Consider the following 19099-nt stretch of genomic DNA (forward strand, 5'->3'; position numbering starts at 1 on the left):
GCCTGGAACTATTAAAGAATGAACTTATACTATTTTTTTTGTTAAATTAATTTTTTTTTTTAAATAAATATGTAGACCATTGTAAATTAATTTTATAAACATTTTAATCTAAAAAAATTTAAATTCTTATAAATATTGGGTGGAGTCCACTCCGATTTCTGGGCTAAATTTTGAGGGGAATTTGGCATTAGTTTAGCATTTAGTCTAAAATTTCCCCTTGAGTTTGAGTGTGTTTGGAGGGAAATTTTGGAAAGTAATTTGGCTTTTAGTCCATCATTGGAGTTGGTCTAATCTTCCTCCCTTATATCCCAACGGACCCAACATTTCCCCAACTAATTTTTTTAATCATCTAATCTCTCGCATTCCAACATGTCGGAGTCGGATGATCAAAACCCCAACCCACCAGCAATGCCGGAGCCCAAGACCCGACCCGTCGGCGGGACTGAGCTCAGCTGGTGCAAAGCCGTTCCTAGCGGCACCGGCATAACAGTCCTAGCCCTCCTCCTCTCGAGACCCCCAAACTTCTCAAATCTCCAAACTGCCCTCCACAACCTCCAAAATTCCCACCCCATCCTCCGCTCGAAACACCACTTCGACCCCGCCACCGGTACCTACTCCTTCCTCACTCCCCCCACCCCTCACCTCCAAATCCAGCCGTTCGATCTCCCATCAACGGCTCCCATTCTCCAAATCAACCCCGACAATATTGCCCCGTTGCATCAGATCCTTGAGCACGAGATGAACTTGAACACGTGGCAAAACCTCGACCCCTCGTTGGAATCCGACACGGACGTGATATATGCGAGCACGTACGCGATAAGCGAGTCGCGGTGGGTACTGGTGCTCCGCCTGCACACGTCAGCATGCGACCGAGCGGCGGCCGTGGCCGTGCTGAAGGAGCTGCTGCGGGAGTTGAAGTCAACGGGGGGAGGAGGGGCAGAGAAGGAATTAAAGGGAGACGAGGAGGTGAGTTTGGGAATAGAAGATTTGATCCCGAACGGGAAGGCGAATAAGCCGTTTTGGGCGCGTGGGGTGGACGTGCTGGGGTACTCTTTGAATTCGCTGAGGCTGTCGAACCTGGAGTTCCAAGACGTGAGTTCAGAAAGGCGCTCCCAGGTGGTGAAATTACAGTTGAGCCCAGAAGATACCGACAGGCTGCTCGTTGTAAGTCGTTTTCGATTCTTGAGTCACGTTCTCTCGGTCATCGTTATTCACCGTTAAATTTAACATTAAATGATGAAATTACGCAAATATGCATTATTCTACACTTTTAATATCACATTTAAACATAAATAATTACACAATTTTTTATTAGATCAACAGAATATTTGTGCTTTATCGATATTATTTTAGTTTTTTTTAATTAGTTTATGTATTTTTGTTAGAGATAGAAGGGTCACTGCATGCATGAGTTTGAAAAGGACATAAAAGTAGGTTGCCTTATAAAATGTAACGGCGCATGACCCTAATTTTAACGGCAATTTAATAATCCATCTACTCTGATTAAACTATCCCCTGTTTATTGACACGTGACCACTTATGTATAGGGTGTATTTTTTCTGTTTTTTTAATATAACAATAAAATAAAATACAAAAGAAGAATTTCGGCTAAATCTCACAATGAGTCTGCTACAATAATTCAGTATCGAACTTGCTATCAATAAGAGTAAAATTGAAAACATCTTACTTAAAAGTGAAAAGTAATATCGTATCAGCAACCGAGTGGGTTCATTTGTGCTGTTGCAGAAACAAAAGAGGTAACAAAATTAACAATGATCTGAGATGGGCTCCATATTGAGAATGGAAATGGGTCGCGGTCCTGTGGGCTATACGACTAGTCGTTTGGTCCACTGTCGCACCAAACCCTTGTCGTGTGTAAGCCTTTGGAGTGGTAGGAATGGGCATCATGGGCCTGATGATTTGTCCTTCTTCCATAAGAAAGTATGTGGACTACTCGTTTTTCTGCTGCTTGTCAGTTGCGCATAATGCGTCACATCTGCGATGAAAATTTTAACTGTAGCCGGTTGTGTATAATTATGTGTCCGTTTTATGTGACCAGACCTACGCATACAACTGCTAGGGAAGTTTTTCTCCATATCCTTGGGTTCATCATGGACTCATGTCTGTAAATAGGAAGGACAATCTTATGCTTAAGTGATGTTACTTGAAAATTTGTTGGTGCACTCATAAATCGTTCTAATCAACCCATTTACTTAATCATAACATACAATCAAGCTTCGTATTAAGTGAACCATACAAACATTTTCGGGTTATACACATACTTGTGAATTATTATAAACTTAAGACTAGAGCTCTCTTTTGTACTTCTACATCTATGGTTCTATATAAACTAAGTAATTGTCAATGCAAATTTGTTGATTTGTTATAACTCGAAAATGTCAAGAATTGTGACTGATGGTGTTGTTAGATTACTTATAGGTTGCTTTATTGGTGACTTGAACTGCAGGGTTGTAAGTCTAGAGATATAAAATTATGCGGAGCCTTGGCAGCTGCTGGAATGATTGCTGCCCGTGCCTCTAAGCAGCTTCCCGATCATCAATGGGAGAAGTATGGTGTTGTAACCCTACTCGATTGTCGGCCAATTCTTGATCCACCCCTCTCTATCAATCATCTCGGTAAGCCATTGCTTACTTTTACCTTCAATCGAATTTTTGACAATTAAATTTCAGTTTTTAAAAGTCACTGATCATTGATGAGAATACAATGTCAAATTGTCAATAATAAAAGTGCTGGTGAAATAAGATTGGCATGCATCACTAATTGATTCAGGGTTTTATCATTCTGCCATCATGAACACGCATGACATCAACGGAGAAGGCAATACATTGTGGGATCTGGCAAAGAGATGCTACACGTCCTTTGCCGGTGCCAAGAACTCTAACAAGCATTTCACGGACATGGCAGACCTCAACTTTCTCATGTGCAAGGCTATTGAAAACCCTGGCTTGACCCCATCATCGGCAATGAGAACTGCCTTTATCTCAGTGTTTGAGGACACTGTGATTGATGAGTCTAGTGAAGTCAACAAAGAGCTTGGGGTTGAGGACTATGAGGGTTGCGCTTCAGTCCATGGAGTTGGCCCCTCCATAGCCATTTTCGACACCATACGTGATGGATGCTTGAACTGTGCTTGTGTTTATCCGTCTCCATTGCATTCGAGGGAACAAATGCAGGACTTGATGGACCGCATGAAGAGCATTCTTGTGGACGGTTGTAAGGATGTTGAGAGTGAGAGCTAGGTTGTTTTATGATCTTAATCAGTGGAGGCATGTGCCCATTGGCCCGGGCTATACAGCTTTCCGATGAAGGATGAGAAGGCCTATAAGAGGCCAACCCGTCAGTTCACCGGGTTTACAGTTTATTACCAGGTTCTCCTTCTCCCTGGAAAGTTCATTGTTGAAACTTGTACTTGGTGGTGTAGTATGATGGTCTGCAATAAAATGGACAACAAAATTTGTTTCCTACAAAGATGCCCAACTGTATGAATTGCTCTTTTATTCAGAATCTCTTATGCATCATGAGAAACAGTCCAGTCTTGGGCTATCTCATGTGGTGCCTAGGATTGAAGAAGGAATTCCATGGCACAGGTACACAGCAATTGTGACGGCTTATGACAATGATACGATGCCATGTGTAAAAACCTTTACACACGGCGTCATATTATTGCCACAGTGGTGGTGTAAGCGTCATATTATTGCCACAGTGGTGGTGTACTCATGTTATATGTTGTTGTATTAGGTTTTGTATTCTTATATAATTCAAGGTATGTGTGGAGGTAGAAGTGAATGATTTTCTTTTTTTCCGAGTCGAATGCAAGGGATTAGACAGGAAGGAAACTTATCTCTTCTAAACCTACCATTTTCTAGCAATTGGATGGGATAAGTTTCATCCATCTCCTACTTCCAAGTTGGAAAATTTACTCATTTCTTCCTTCAACACACATTGAATTTAGAGAGTTATCCAACTCCAATCCAATCCCGGGCAACATACCAGCCCATCATGTCTAAATTTCCCTTTTGCAAGTCATACAACTTCCTTCTGCACCGTAAATTTGGCCTCTATATTCAATGTGGTAGAAAATCTGCAGAATTAGCTCCACAGCACCTGCGACCTTATTAAGTGATCTTGGAGCATCTCCAAGGGACAAGGTAAATTTTTGAGTCACATGTGCTGTGATGATCCATGTAAACTTTTGCTTTCAGTATTTGCCTCGTTGCTTAGAGTGACAAATTTTTCATGAGGCAAATACTGAAGAAAGTTCATATGGATCATCAAAATACTGGTGCCTCAAATTTTACCTTGTCACTCTAGGTGATAAGGCAACTAATGAAGCACAAGTTATTTTTCTTAACCAAACACCCAGACAACGTCACTTCATGACATACATATAAATCATGTTCTAAATAATAATATAAAAAATGGGTCCCTATTTGCCTTCACCTTGTCAACAAAGCAATGTGTTGCCTTGCCGCTAAACCCGTTGAGGCAAATTGCCTTTAGACGCTTGCCTTCATCCTTTGGAAGATAAAATGTTGATGTGGAAGGAAAAGTAGGTTTGCCACGTCAATTGTCTTGTCCTTCGCTCTAAAGACCACAACTTAGAGGTCAAATTGTAGAAGTTGAACTGAGAATTTCAATTAATTGTATTAAGAGAGATTAAGGAACATAGTGAGCAATGTTTAATATGTAATACGAACATATACATACTTGAAATTATAAACCCATAATCACTAAGCTAAACACTATCACTAATAAAAAAAAGCATCTAAACATAACGTTTTATTTTCAACGGCTCGTAGTTCAATTTAGTTAAGAGCATTCACCTTATACAATCAAAACCTTTCTAGCTCGGCCTGGCCCGATCGCCCTATGTTACTAGCACTTGAGGTCTCGATTTCGATTTATCTCTCTTTCAGTATTTCTCGTACAAAAAGAAAACACATATTTTTTACTCATGAAATAAACTCCTCAGCAAGTTCACCAAAATCAAACTTGCCGTTGCTGCATTCCACAGCATTCAAAACCTCCTCAAAAGCTGAGACGCTGCAGGGCACCACAAGCCCATATCTCTGCTGAAAGCCGTACTCGTTGTAAGCTTTCTCCAGCAGCATCTTGAAGAGTGGATGAGAAAGGGAGCTTGTTGGCACCAGAAACCTCTGGCGCTCCTCCCCTACATACAGGGCCAAAAACCCAGTCGGCGTTTGCGCCGACGGAGAGCATCCTTGCTCTGAATCCCTCAGCAGATACTCATGGTGTGATGGCTCTCTCTCAGCTCCTCCCATAACCTTCACTTTCTTTGCTAGCTCTTTGAAACTCACCATCTTTTTTCGAAGCATTTTGGTTTAGTTTTTTGAGGTTTAGAGAGAGGGGAGAAGAGAGAGAGAGGTGGGTGGAGATTGGAGGTGGTGGAGGTTGAGAAGGCTAAGGAGGAGGGAGTGGCTTCATGATTTTGGTTACTGGAGATTGGGAAATGGTGGTGGGTGGGATAGAGGATTTTATATGAGATTTATGGGAGTGGGGGGAATGTCTCAGAAGGAGTCTCCTTTGACTTTTTAAAATGTTAACCTATAGTCGTAATAATAATTCTCTTTCTCCCCATTTGTTTCTGACTTCTTAACAGTTTAGAGCAATTATTTGATCCAAACATAACTGTTTAGAGCAATTAATCTCACAAGCAAAGATATTATAGAGTTTTGACATATATATAAGTTAGTTCAATTACGCTATTACGAAACGTAACGTGCCTGTTTTTTGTTTTCAAGTTTAAATCACTTTTACATAGGTTAGAATAGTTTAAAATGTATAATTTAGATAAAACGCTGACATATGTGTTCTTTATGTACTTTTTCAAGTATGAGAATAATACAAGGATGATACGGGAATGCGACCTAGTTGTTCAAGTATAAGATAAACAATCCCCTCAATAATAACATCTGGTTAGTAAATGCATGATATGTTAAAGAATGAGAATAATACTTACACTTTGCATTCTCATCATTATAAATAAACATTATCACTGAGAAAAATTTCTACATATTGCATATTTACTTACTTAGAATAAGGAAGGTTATGAATCGAAAATGTGAATGAGATCGATCGACTAGTCTATCCTAATTCATCTGATTCTAGATTTGGAACAGTATGCATTGACCAGGCCTAAGAGTCATACTTTGAGACTTTGAGTTGTTTATTTGGGCCACGACATCCATTTGTATGTAAAAAATGTACTCCAGTCACCAAGGACACCTTTTGAAAAATTTAAATTCAACGAAAGGAATACATAAACAATTTAATAAATAAGTGTCCACAAATGTATGTGTTGAGTAGTGGAGAAATTCTTGCGTCCGACAGTAAAATAATGTTGATCATTTGACTCACTTACAAAAAAATGTGTTTCAATGTGTTTGCGTATCATTCAGATTTGAACAAGTATGATTGCCAAACATAAGAATTTTTCCAAGTTATGGAGAGATGTTTGATGCTTGCATATGATTGAATAAATCAGTTTTTCTTAATCATTTAATGAGCGATATAAGAAGATGGATATATCTATGTGGACAACCAAAAATCTTCCAAAACTTTAGTATTCAATTTTGACTTTCTTAGTCTTTAAGTTAGAAATATCACACAATTGAAATAGTTGAACATACGAACAAAAGTGTTCGTTCGTGTCAAAAGATTCCCAATTTTGTGGGGACAAAGTTGAGGGAAGCGTGGTTGTCGATTAGCTTTCACCCCATGTCTTCTAGTTCCAGGAGGCTTATCGGAGACCTAGGTTTGTCAAGGTCTCTCCATGTCATTGGAATAACGTTTCCCGTTAGCATTTGAAATATTAGTTTTTTTTTAATTGTTATTAACACTCCAAAAATCTTATTTGGCACTTCAAACTTTTTATAATTGGAAAGAAAAATACACTTATGAGGAGTGAGATTTTTGGAGTGTTAATAACAATTTTTTTTTTAATACAAGTGATATAAGGGAGGAGCCGGACGCATGACTCGAGATCAATATTATTATGGAAACTTTAACGAAAAACTCCTGGTACTGTTCACTTTAACGAAAAATCACATTTTTACACTAAAAAGTCAATCATGGTACTATTCACTTTATTCTTTATTTTGTATTTATCGTTAAAATTCAAAGTTTTCAAACTATTTTTATTAATTTTCCTTATTATTAACCAACTATTAAAAATAGAGTGTAGAGTAAGAGAGAACAAGGAGAGACGAGAGAGAGATTGGGAGGAAAAATCAAAGTGTCTTTTCCTTCTCATTAGAGTGTCTATTTATAGACTTAATATTTACGTAGAAAAGTCTTGACAAATTACATATTGACCTTTCTGAACAGCCACATAATAAATAATATTTACAACACCAAGCCATATATAAACTTCTTGCGAGCAACAAGAATATTGGTTTATTTATTTATTTTTTATATGAATTTGATACTTTATTAAATATCATAAGATAGTACATAGAATAACAAATCTATCCAAACCCAAACTGAATATAAAAAACTAAGGTTGCGTTTTAATTAAAAGACACGCTGCCTGATTAACATCACGAGAGGTAACAAACAAAAAAGTCATACAAAAACCAACGTAACTAACCATAAAATACAAACTTCTTCCAAGAAAAGAACATGAAGCTAATCAATGGTGCGCTCCATTGATGTGGGTCTCAGTAAAAAACCTTCCCAAAAAAACACCACGTTGGACAAACTCGGGATAAGAAAAAAGGAGCACCGCTCACACTTGAACTTCAACTTACACCAACTTTCACAGCTTGCCTACACCACGTCCATCATTTCCACAACAACGACACACCAATAACAACATCTTCAAGATTAAATCAAATTATCAGTACCTAAATTTTGGACAAAACTAAACTCCAGCAACCAAGGCAAGAAACCAATCACCATAACATGAACCCAACCCCAACACCAAATCGTCTAACTTCAGCAACCAACACTGTAAATTACATTCGAAATTACAACAAGACAACTGTGTTGGGATCGGAACGTGAAAGACTTGGAGAAGAACCTGCGTTCAGTGGGGAAATAACACCAACTAACAACAAATTATAAACAAGCGGAGATGAAAAGTTTCTCGTCTGTTGACGCCATTAGAACGTAAGAATGACTTGAAAGTGGAACCAAGGTTGAATGGCCTGAAACTTTCTGGACGGAACCATTAGTCAACAAAGCCGATCACGATCACAACACAGTAGCATCGTCCAATTCTTAGGCTTGGAGATACAAAGAAACGTGCCCCAAGGCAGAGAATTAATAGAACTTGCCATATAGGGTACACATATATCATAAGGAAGTAAAATCATCTCAATCCGCAGTTTAGTACAAACGGATGAAAGTTATCAAGTTTGTTTTATCATGCAACGTCTAAGTATGTTGTTTTCCGAACCAATACCAACAACGGGTGTTTGGTCTAGTGGTATGATTCTCGCTTCGGGTGCGAGAGGTCGTGAGTTCGATTCTCGCAACACCCCAACATTTTCCTTATTTTTTGTGGGCTTATTGAGCCCTAGTGTCCGGTGACTGGGCTTTTTATGGCCCACCTCTCAATCAAAACCCGTTTCCTACATCCCATAGAAACCTAAGAGACCAGAAATCTCATTCGCTAGGGTTTTGCAGAAGTCAACTTCGCCCAAAACCTCTCTCTCTCTCTCTCTCTCTCTCTCATTCCTCGCCATGAGCAGATCAGGCCAGCCTCCGGATCTGAAAAAGTAAGTTTTATTTTGTGTCGAATGCTCGATTTCGTCGTTCCGATTCTCTGCTGCATTGTTTTCGTTATTTTTTGATTTTTTTTTAATGAATTAGGGTGCTAATTAATTCGAATTTGTTGCTTTTTTATTTCAACAGGTACATGGACAAAAAGCTCCAAAGTAAGTTTTCGATGCATTTTCTCCTCAATTTTGTTCTATTTTATGTCTTCTGCTGGATTTGCATTCCTGTTCTGTTTGGTTGCTACGAAAATTTAGCTGAATTTAACCGCAATTTTCAGTTATCTGGGTATTAAATACTAGGTGGAAAAGTTAGTAACGAAATGATCTGTCTGTTTTGCTTTCTTGGAAGAAGTCTGAGATTTTACAGAAACCGTAATTGATACTACCAAATATTCTGAGGCCAAAAGATAATAATACTACATATTTTTATGTTTTGATTGGTTTACTATTATCTTATCATTTTTAAAAGGCAAGATCGCTTTCTGTAACCCAATGCTTGTGTTTGTGAGCGTGACGGGGGGTTTAGGTTTTTTCTTTGGCAGTAATTTGTTGTTGAATGTCATGATTTCAGACTGTCAAAGTAATTTGTTAATGAACATGTAATTCTAAATTGATGTGAACATGAACTTTAAGTTGAGTTTCATGACATACATTCAAGCTTGGTTTCTATAATTCTGTGCTGTGAACGGCAAATAGGAAGAACTAGAAGATTCCACCTCCCCATATTAGGATTACTCGTTAATGGTTGATCATGGTAATTCCAAGGATTCCCCCGGGGGAAAAATAGAGATGTCTCCTACGTTATAAGAAAATCAATTTTTTTTTAATCTCAAAGGTATAGGTGAAATTTTGAACAGGAACCAAAAAAGATTTGGAACCCTTCCCCTATTTCTGCATTTAATTCTCTAGCCTCAAACAAAATGATAAAAAAGGGGAGGCCTTTGCATTCCTAATCTGGTGTGATTTGGGAGCTGGCATGTCGATGATGGCCTTTATTTTTGCAGCGTTCTGAAGTTTATTTTGTTTAATTTTTCATTAATAAAAGTTTGATTTTATATTCTTGTACATTTTTAGTCAAGTAGGGGTTTGTTGGGACACTTTCTAATGCCTGTACACTGACCGTCTGAGCACATAAAGATGTATTTGTATTAGTTAGCAAGGATATGCCATTTGTTTTTATACGGGCTTATTAGTTGCTTTACTTGCGTGATATTATGATGTTTATAAGGGCTTATTAGCTCCTTTTTAAAATCATTAGGCATTTTGAAATTTTTTTAGATGGTAGATGTTTGATCACCTGGGATCGTTGTGTGAAAATCAAGTTATTAACTTGGCCCTCTTGGTTCGCTAGATTGCCCCTCTCTAGCAGTGCTTGGGATAAAGCTTAAATAGGAATAGTTACTGTGTTTTGTATGTAGTTGTTGAAGTTTAGGGGAAAATTGTAGAAGGTCAAACCCTTAGGCCATCCCCAACCGAATTAGCCCTCTGCCCTTCCAAGAAATTAATATTTTAATGAATAGTGCAGGGCCATATTTCTTACCATCTCCAACCGAGGGCCAAAGGGACATAGGGCTCGTTTTAGCCCTGTCACAAAAAACCATCTCCAACCGAGAGCCAAATAACCATAGGGCCACACATATTATTTAAATTTAAAAACCACAACGACTTAAATTAAATGCACATGTACGATATAGGAAGCTTATATTTGGGGCACCCATTATATTTGTCCCACATCAGGAGAAAATTGAGCAAGCAAAAGCTTGTATGTGTGGCACCCATTATATTTGTCCCACATCGGCTGTGGGAGAGGTTTGAGCAATCAAACATGCTTATAAAAGCAACATTCGCACATAGAACCAATCACCTTTTTGGACCTTAATTTAATATTCTTTTTAAATTTTTGGCCAAAAAAAAAAAACTATAGAAAATGAAAAATTCAAAAATAACGGGTAGCTGACGTCAGCTAGTCATTGAGATTCAAATTTTTTAGCCCAGCCTGAGGCTGCCTGGTTGGGCCTTTGACCCTTTTTTGTCCAATGGGGCCCACAAGCCCTTTGGTCTGGTCCTTAGTTGGAGATGGTTTTAAGGCTATTTTCTTCAATCTGGCCTTCTGGACTGTTCGGTTGGAGATGGCTTAAGGGTCCAGAGGGTAAAAAAACGCTCGAAAATCGTCTCCAACCAAGGGCTAGGCCAGTGGGCTCGTGGGCCCCACATAATCTGAAAGGGCTAACCGGTTGGCCACTTTCAACCAACCCGCTGTCTAGCCCAATTTCAAATTTTTTTAAATTTTTTTGTTCTTTTTCATTGCGCAACCCACTTTAGGGTTTATGGCTTAGTTTTATTTTAATTTTTCACATTCCATACTATAGCCCTTTGACCCTCGGTTGGAGACGGTTTTTTGTGACAAGGCTAAAACAAGCCTTATGACTCTTTGACTCTCGGTTGGAGATGGAAAGGAATATGGCCCTGCATTGTTCGTTAAAATATTAATTTCTTGGAGGGCCAGAGGGCTAAAATGAGCCCTTTGGCCAGTCTTAGACCATCTCCAACTGAAGGGTCTAGAGGGTAGAAAATAGCCCTAAAATTGCCTCCAACCGTGGGCTAGGCCAAATGGCTCGTGGGCCCCACTAGACAAAAAAGGGCCAACTGGCCGGCCCAAATGAGCCATCCGGCCTTGGACTAGGCTAAAAAATTTGAATCTCAACGGCTAGCTGACGTCAGCTACCCGTTATTTTTGAATTTTTACAGTTTTTTTTGGGCCAAAATTTTAAAAAGAATATTTAATTAAGGCCTAGAAAAGTGATTGGCTTCTATGTGGGGATGTTGCTTTTATAAGCATGTTTAATTGCTCAAACCTCTTCCAGAGTTGATGTGGGACAAATATAATGGGTGCCACACATGCAAACTTTTGCTTGCTCAATTCTCTCCCGATGTGGGACAAATATAATGGGTGCCCTAAATATAAGCTTCCTATTAGAGATGGTAAATGTGCATTTATAACTGGTAAGTGTGCATTTAATTTAAGTTGTAATTTTTAAATTTAAATAATATGTTTGGGCCTATTGCCATTTGGCCCTCGGTTGGAGATGATTTTTTGTGACAGGGCTAAAACGAGCCCTATGATCCTTTGGCTCTCGGTTGGAGATGGTAAGAAATATGACCCTGCATTGTTCATTAAAATATTAATTTCTTGAAGGGCCCTCTAGCCAGCCTTAGGTTAGGGATGACCTTATGTCTTAAATTTGCAGAAACAATTTTCCTTGATTCTAATGCGTTGGAATTTATATTTTCTTCTCTTCAACATTACGAGAACTTTAAATGGAAATGGCTGAATTAACTGATGTCTTGGATTGCAGTCAAGATGAATGCCAATCGCATGGTTGTTGGAACCCTCCGTGGTTTTGACCAATTCATGAACCTGGTCGTTGACAACACCGTAGAAGTCAACGGCGACGAAAAGAATGAAATTGGCATGGTGGTAGGTCCCAGTTTTCTCCTTTATTTCTTACTTTTATAATTCCACTGCCATTTGCCAGATGTTCCGGTAATTTGGTTGGTTTGCTCAATTCTTAACTTTTGTTTCTGCAGGTGATCAGGGGCAATAGTGTAGTTACAGTTGAAGCACTCGAACCGGTGGCTAAAATGCAGTGATGATTCCGGCTTTGCATTCCTTTGAGTTCGATGTATTTTCTGTCGGTAATATTTAGATTCCCTTTTCATAGAGATTTTGTGGTAATATGTACTTGTGTTGGTTGTCATGGAATACCAGTTAGTTGACTTGTGATAATATACAATGTAATTGTCATCCTGGACGTCGATTATATGACTCACTTCGAATTTATTCTCTTCGATGATATCTACTTTCTAGACTTATTTAAACGAGCTACTGCGTGCTTCCCTCCTCCCTTGCAGTTGAGTTGGGACGAGCTCTTGTTTGTTTATGAACTCTGAGTTAGCTCGTTTTTTGCACGTATATCTGTGTAGTTGGATGGTGGCCTGATATGCATGTTGAATGCCAGAACTAGGCATCGGGATGTGTTTTGAGCCTGGGCTCTTAATGTGGTTCAAATTCGTCTTTGGCGAGAATCGAATATAAGATCTCTCACTGTATAAGAAAACTTTACTAATTGTTTGGGAAGCCTAGTTCTGCTTCTTTTTTGGTCCATCAGACTGTTCAAGCTTGAACATTCTGTGCTTTAGTTCAAAACAGCTTATTATTCAAATTAATATGTGATTGTTAATGATTAGAAAATAGTAAGATGCCAAAATTAGAGGTTATGATATTTTGTCGACCAGACCAGACCGGTCTGAACCCATGGGTTTGGTGTGGTTTTCGACTCAAAAACCTCAACCAGACTGGTTAGACTTGGTTTGGGTTATTGCCTTATTAATTCGATCGGAATTTGACCGGACCGGTTAATCTTTAAAATTTTCTTTCTATTCTTCGGCTATTTTCAACCGAAAGGGGCTAAACATAATCCAATTTAGAATTATAACTTTGCAAGAAATTATTTTTTATGAGTTATGTTATGCCGTATTCATATTCATATCTCATTTCCAATCAAAGGACCTAAACAAAGTTGGTTATATTATGGATTTGGTTGTTGGAAATGCTCTCTCGAAATTTCGTTTTTCGGCTCCCAAAATTCAAGAAATCAAATGGGGATGAGCTCAAACGGAATTGAGCCAACCCAAATGAATTGTGCAAAACCTAAATGAACGAAATTGGTTATATTCTATGCTTCGGTTTGCGGTTTCATTTGGAAAACTAGACCAAATCAAAACGTGTCCACCCCCAGAATCTGCGTGTCACCGGCGGTCATAGAAAAAGCAAAAGCTTTATTGAGCATGCCATGGTTGAATGAAAACCACTAACGGTTGTCTATTTTTGAATTTGAACGAGGCAAAGATGCCACACAACGGCTAGCTGCGTTTTCGCTCCTGGGAAGTTCTAAAGCATCTTTTGCTGCCTGAAAAAAACAGCTCGAGAGAAAGCCTCGACTACGACGCGCTAAACCTGCTTTTTCTTCCTCACTTTTTTCGGTGTTTCCAACTTTTGTTTGATGCTTGCATATTTTTTTCACAATTAGCCAACGACAACGGCAACGGCAACGGCAACTAAAAAATGCCGACTGAGGAAGCTTGGATTGAAAGCAGCATTTGCCTTTCCCTTTATCGACATGCGCTTTGTGGTTGCTTTGCCTACAACTTTAAAGCAGTTTTCGGGCAATGGTGCATGCTAAGTTTGCTACATTTGATGCAAGTTTGGTGACGCTTTCGTTTTTCATTTTTAGCAGTTTTCGATTAGAACAGCGTGCTCAATCCTCTATGCTTAAGTTTAAATTCCTTTCTTGGTAATTAAGATGAATTTAATGCAATCAAATGTAGAAAAAGAAGAACTCAAAACGTAAAATGGACTAATTGGGCCGTTAGGTGTCTGTTTAAAAATGTTTTCTTATTAGAGCATCTCCCATGTTGGGCTGTAAATGTGGAGCTACCACACTTTCGACACTCTTTGTCACAGAACCTTAGGGTTAGGGCATCATTTCTCCTTTTAAAATTTACCAATCCTTCTAAGTTTGTACGTGGCACATGTGTTTGGTGTACATAATATTGAGATATAAAGATTGTGATAGATTTACTACTTAGTATTACGGTCTAGTTGTATTCATCTTCACTTGTAAGTGAGATGTTTTAGGTTCGATTCTCGCCAAATGCGAATTTGAATCATATTATTATTAGTTCATTGTAAGTCTAGCCCATCCTCTCTCCCTTAGTGTAGATAATATCGTTTATTAAAGAAAATTATGACGGATTTGAATTTGCGTGAAATTCTATAATACTCCAAGTACATGTTATTTTAGACATTTTGGATCGTTAGATTTAAAAATTTAAGATTAAAAAGTCTAGAGTATCGCATATTCGAAAGCACCATAGAAATCTCTTCAATTTGCACCAAAAAATAGACAAGTCATTGCTTGTCTTGTACTTCGTTGTTGCTAATTGCTTATCCTTTCCTTTCTCTTTTTCTGTATTTATACATAAAGATTGGGACAACTCGATCATTATGGATAAGTTATTGAAGGGTTGAAACTTGTAAGTTCAATTGTGCAAGCGGTTGGGAGGCCTACTTACATAAATATGGATCTTTTCGTAGCATATCTGTAAATCACGTAATTAAGAGTATTTATCATTACACCATAAGTTTTATGTCTAATTTTGGACTGTGATATGTAAGTTCTTAATAATGTTACACTTTAGGAAAGAAAAAAAAACACTTCAACCTTTATTTTTAAAATAAATAATAATAAATGAAAGACTCCATTGAGTGCCCATTGAGAACATTACAAATAATTTTGAATCTAAAAATCAATTAGAACACTCCAGAAGTGGTTAGTTCATAGGTTTTTTTTTCTTCAACTGAGCTCCCTAAATGATTATTTATTTATTTATAATTTATAATTATTAACAAGATTTTTTTTTTTTTTTGAACAAACGATAGTATTTATATTAAGGGGATGGAGGAGTGAACTTAACCTTACAATGAGTTTGCCAATAATAATGTGGTTCTACTTCGCATTTGGCGAGAATCAAACCTAAGGCCTCTCACTTATCTCACTTACAAGTGAAGAGGAATACTACTAGATTGTAATACTAAGTGGCATCAATGTGTTTTCATTTAGTTACTAATATTTTTACTCTAAACTAGACTAAACAAAAAGGAAAGTTTGAACTAAGATGCGCAATGGGTAGGATTCTCTCTTCTCCAAATTCCCCTTTTCTTCAGTCACTTTTTATGTTAACGGACACAATTAAGTTACGTCAACATCTTGTGTTGACTTTTTTATCGGAAGAGAAATAAAAAGAGGAAGGTGAGGGAGTTGGGGGGGGGGGGGGGGAAGGAGATTTGGAGGGGAGGGAAGGAGATTTGGAGGGGAGACTAGGATTCTCCCCCCTCCAATTCCCCTCTCCTTCTCTTCCCTCCTTTCACACTTTGAAGTCAACACAAGAAGTTGACATGACTTAATCATGACCATTCAAATAGAATAGAAGAGGAGAGAGAAAAGAAGAGGAGAGAATCCTACTCCAAATGTAATAAGATGAAGAAGAAGATGTTATCCACTAAAATAAAAGAGTAAACAGAGTCTAAATACAACATCGCATTTATAATGTGATGGTCATCGGTTCGATTCCGATAGCCAGCTTTTCCCCGTTTGTTTGATTTTTTATTTTTTAGGCGAAGTTGCTAAAAAGTGCGTAAGATAACGCAATCATCTTAAAGTGGAGGAACTCCATTTAGCTCCCTATATTGGAAGGTAAAAACCCTTTATATCCCCATTTTTATATTTGGTGGTTCAAATGGAAAGCTCAAATCTGTCTCAACTTCCTGAATTTAACTTTTTTCGTTGAATGCTCTTCTACATGTTACATTGCTAAATTGTCGAATCGTATAGTTTGAAACATCGTATCATGTAATGCATGTTTGGATGTAAGATTTAGATCGATAACTCGGCACACATAACATGTTTTTATACAGTAAGATGAGAAAAACCTCACCAGCTCTGCTCAAATGAAGAAATGGTCCCCTAACCCTAAGTTTCTCCTTTTAAAATTTACCAATCCTTCTGAGTTTTTACGTGGCACGTGTGTTTGGTGTACATAATATTGAGATATAAAGATTGTGATAGATTTGCCGCTTAGTATTACGGTCTACTTGTATTCATCTTCACTTGTAAGTGAGATGTCTTATGTTCGATTCTCCCCAAATGCGAATTTGAATCACATTATTATTTGCCCATTGTAAGTCTAAGCCCATCATCTCTCCCTTAGTGTAGATAATATCGTTTATTAAAAAAAAATTATGACGGATTTAAATTTGCGTGAAATTCTATAATACTCTAAGTACATGTTATTTTAGACATTTTGGATAGTTAGATTTAAAAATTTAAGATTAAAAAGTCTAGAGTATCGCATATTCGGAATCACCATAGAAATCTCTTCAATTTGCACCAAAAAATAGACAAGTCATTGCTTGTCTTGTACTTCGTTGTTGCCAATTGCTTATCCCTTCCTTTTTCTTTTTCTGTATTTATACATAAAGATTGGGACAACTCGATCATTATGGATAAGTTATTGAAGGGTTGAAACTTGAAAGTTCAATTGTGCAAGCGGTTGGGAGGCCTACTTACATAAATATGGATCTTTTCGTAGCATATATGTAAATCACGTAATTAAGAGTATTTATCATTACACCATAAGTTTTATGTCTAATTTTGGACTGTGATATGTAAGTTCTTAATAATGTTACACTTTAGGAAAAAAAAAAAAAAACACTTCAACCTTTATTTTAAAAATAAATAATAATAAATGAAAGACTCCATTGAGTGCCCAATGAGAACATTACATATAATTTTGAATCTAAAAATCAATTAGAACACTCCAGAAGTGGCTAGTTCATAGGTTTTTTTTTTCTTCAACAGCTCTCTAAATGGGTTTTTTATTTTTATTATAGTTTTTTCATATTTATTTTATTATTATTTATTATTTATAATTTATAATTATCAATATGTCTTTTTTATTTTTTATTTTTTTTATTTTTTAAACAAACGATAGTATCTACATTAAGGGGGTGGGGGAGTGGACTTAACCTTACAATGAGTTTGCCATAATAATGCGGTTCAACTTCGCATTTGACGAGAATCGAACCTAAGGCCACACACTTACCTCACTTACAAGTGAAGATGGATACTACTAGATTGTAATACTAAGTGACATCAACGTGTTTTCATTTTGTTACTAATATTTTTACTCTAAACTAGACTAAACAAAGAGGAAAGTTTGAACCGAGATGCAAATGCAATGGGTAGGATTCTCTCTCCTCCAAATTCCCTTTCTCTTCAGTCCCTTCTTATGTTAACGGACATAATTAAGCCACGTCAACATCTTGTGTTGACTTTTTTACAGGAAGAGAAATAAAAAGAGGAAGGTGAGGGGAGGGGGAAAAGAGATTTGGAGGGGAGACTAGGATTCTCTCCCCTCCAATTCCCCTCCCCTTCTCTTCCCTCGTTTCACACTTTTCACTTTGCCTTTCTCTCTCTACGAAGAAGTCAACATAAGAAGTTAACGTGATTTAATCATGATCATTCAAATAGAATAAAAGAGGAGAGAGAAAAAAAGAGGAAAGAATCCTACTCCAAATGTAATAAGATGAAGAAGAAAATGTTATTCACTGGTGCAACTCATCACTTATAATTATCAGCGTGTGTCTAGTTTACAATATAATTCCAATGAGTAAATAATGAAAAAGTAATTTAGTGTAACCTCATGCTTGAATTGTCTATCCTTTGCCAGACAGTTTAAGTACCAACTTCAACCACCCTTTGGCACCACGCTTGGTAAAGGGTAATAATTCAATCATATCTTAATTGCATTCCCTGCAACATTACCACACTACTAATTAAAGAGAAAAATATCCCCACTTGGCCCAAAAGTCCCAACATTGCATCAATTTTATCTCATCTAAGATTTTGGTCCCCATTTTCATAATTACGCTTGGGTGTTGGTAAGAATGTGATTTAACTCCATAAACTAGTATCATCTATGTGAGACTGAAGGTGGAATTCTTATCTTTAAATTAATTTGAGAAAATTTTAAAATAGGTGATTTTAAATAAGATAAAGTCTTTATGAATTAAAAAAAATCAGAAAATAAAAACAAGAGAAGTGCATAAGGAGTAAACAGAAGCTTGAAAATCACAATATACTTAAAAATTTCCTGTATTTTGAAGGTTAATGAAGTGCTCTGTGCAGTTGTTATCACACATGGCCTAATGGGATTGAGATTTCCTCCCATTTCAATGTCCAAAGCATAATGACCCCGAAATCCGGGCACTTTAAGTTTTTGGTGTTTTGTGAGGTAGGTTAATGAGATGAGCTAATGAGGTTGTATAATTGAAATTTCGTGATCTGAATTTCGTGATCTTTGAACTCTGGACACTAAGATCCAAAATGAATCTCAATCCAGCCTAATGAGAGTGGAAAAATATGTGTCTATAATGGAGTAGATACATCAACATCATTACAAACCAATCACGTATTACATTTTTTTTAGTACATCGATATTTTTAAACTAAAGAAAGGGGGAGTTCAGTTAAGCCATACAATTGTCAGCCTAATTTGGTATCGAATTTGCCACGAGATTCGAACTTAAGACCTCTCACTTCTAAATAAAGAGGAATACCACTAGACCGTAGTAGTGAGTGACAATCACGTATACATTTTAACTATTTTATATATAACTACTTGATTAATTTTAAAAAATAGAGGAAACTTGATATA

At 37.3% G+C, this 19099-nt stretch overlaps 3 protein-coding genes and 1 non-coding gene across 4 annotated transcripts; 3 read left to right on the top strand and 1 right to left on the bottom strand.

Annotated features, from left to right (window-relative positions):
• Positions 1 to 229: 229 nt before the first annotated feature.
• Positions 230 to 3489, top strand: LOC137745318 (GATA zinc finger protein). The gene is made up of 3 exons (XM_068485259.2): positions 230 to 1164; positions 2468 to 2636; positions 2791 to 3489. The coding sequence occupies exons 1-3, from the start codon at positions 370 to 372 to the stop codon at positions 3258 to 3260; spliced, it is 1434 nt and encodes a 477-aa protein (XP_068341360.2). The 5' UTR covers positions 230 to 369; the 3' UTR covers positions 3261 to 3489.
• Positions 3490 to 4798: 1309 nt separating this feature from the next.
• On the bottom strand, positions 4799 to 5502 carry LOC137744568 (auxin-induced protein 15A-like). The gene has a single exon (XM_068484350.2). It carries the CDS (start codon positions 5355 to 5357, stop codon positions 4974 to 4976), a length of 384 nt encoding a protein of 127 aa, XP_068340451.2. The 5' UTR covers positions 5358 to 5502; the 3' UTR covers positions 4799 to 4973.
• Positions 5503 to 8453: 2951 nt separating this feature from the next.
• TRNAP-CGG (transfer RNA proline (anticodon CGG)) lies at positions 8454 to 8525 on the top strand. Its single transcript has one exon. It is a non-coding gene; the product is annotated as a tRNA-Pro (tRNA).
• A 97-nt stretch (positions 8526 to 8622) lies between these two features.
• On the top strand, positions 8623 to 12641 carry LOC137746026 (putative small nuclear ribonucleoprotein G). Its single transcript, XM_068486074.2, has 4 exons — positions 8623 to 8762; positions 8899 to 8921; positions 12119 to 12240; positions 12351 to 12641. Exons 1-4 carry the CDS (start codon positions 8728 to 8730, stop codon positions 12411 to 12413), a joined length of 243 nt encoding a protein of 80 aa, XP_068342175.1. The 5' UTR covers positions 8623 to 8727; the 3' UTR covers positions 12414 to 12641.
• The last annotated feature ends 6458 nt before the right edge of the window (positions 12642 to 19099 follow it).

This window comes from Pyrus communis, chromosome 12 (assembly GCF_041283825.1).
Source record: "Pyrus communis isolate YQ-2024b chromosome 12, ASM4128382v1, whole genome shotgun sequence".
Classification (NCBI taxonomy): domain Eukaryota; kingdom Viridiplantae; phylum Streptophyta; class Magnoliopsida; order Rosales; family Rosaceae; genus Pyrus; species Pyrus communis.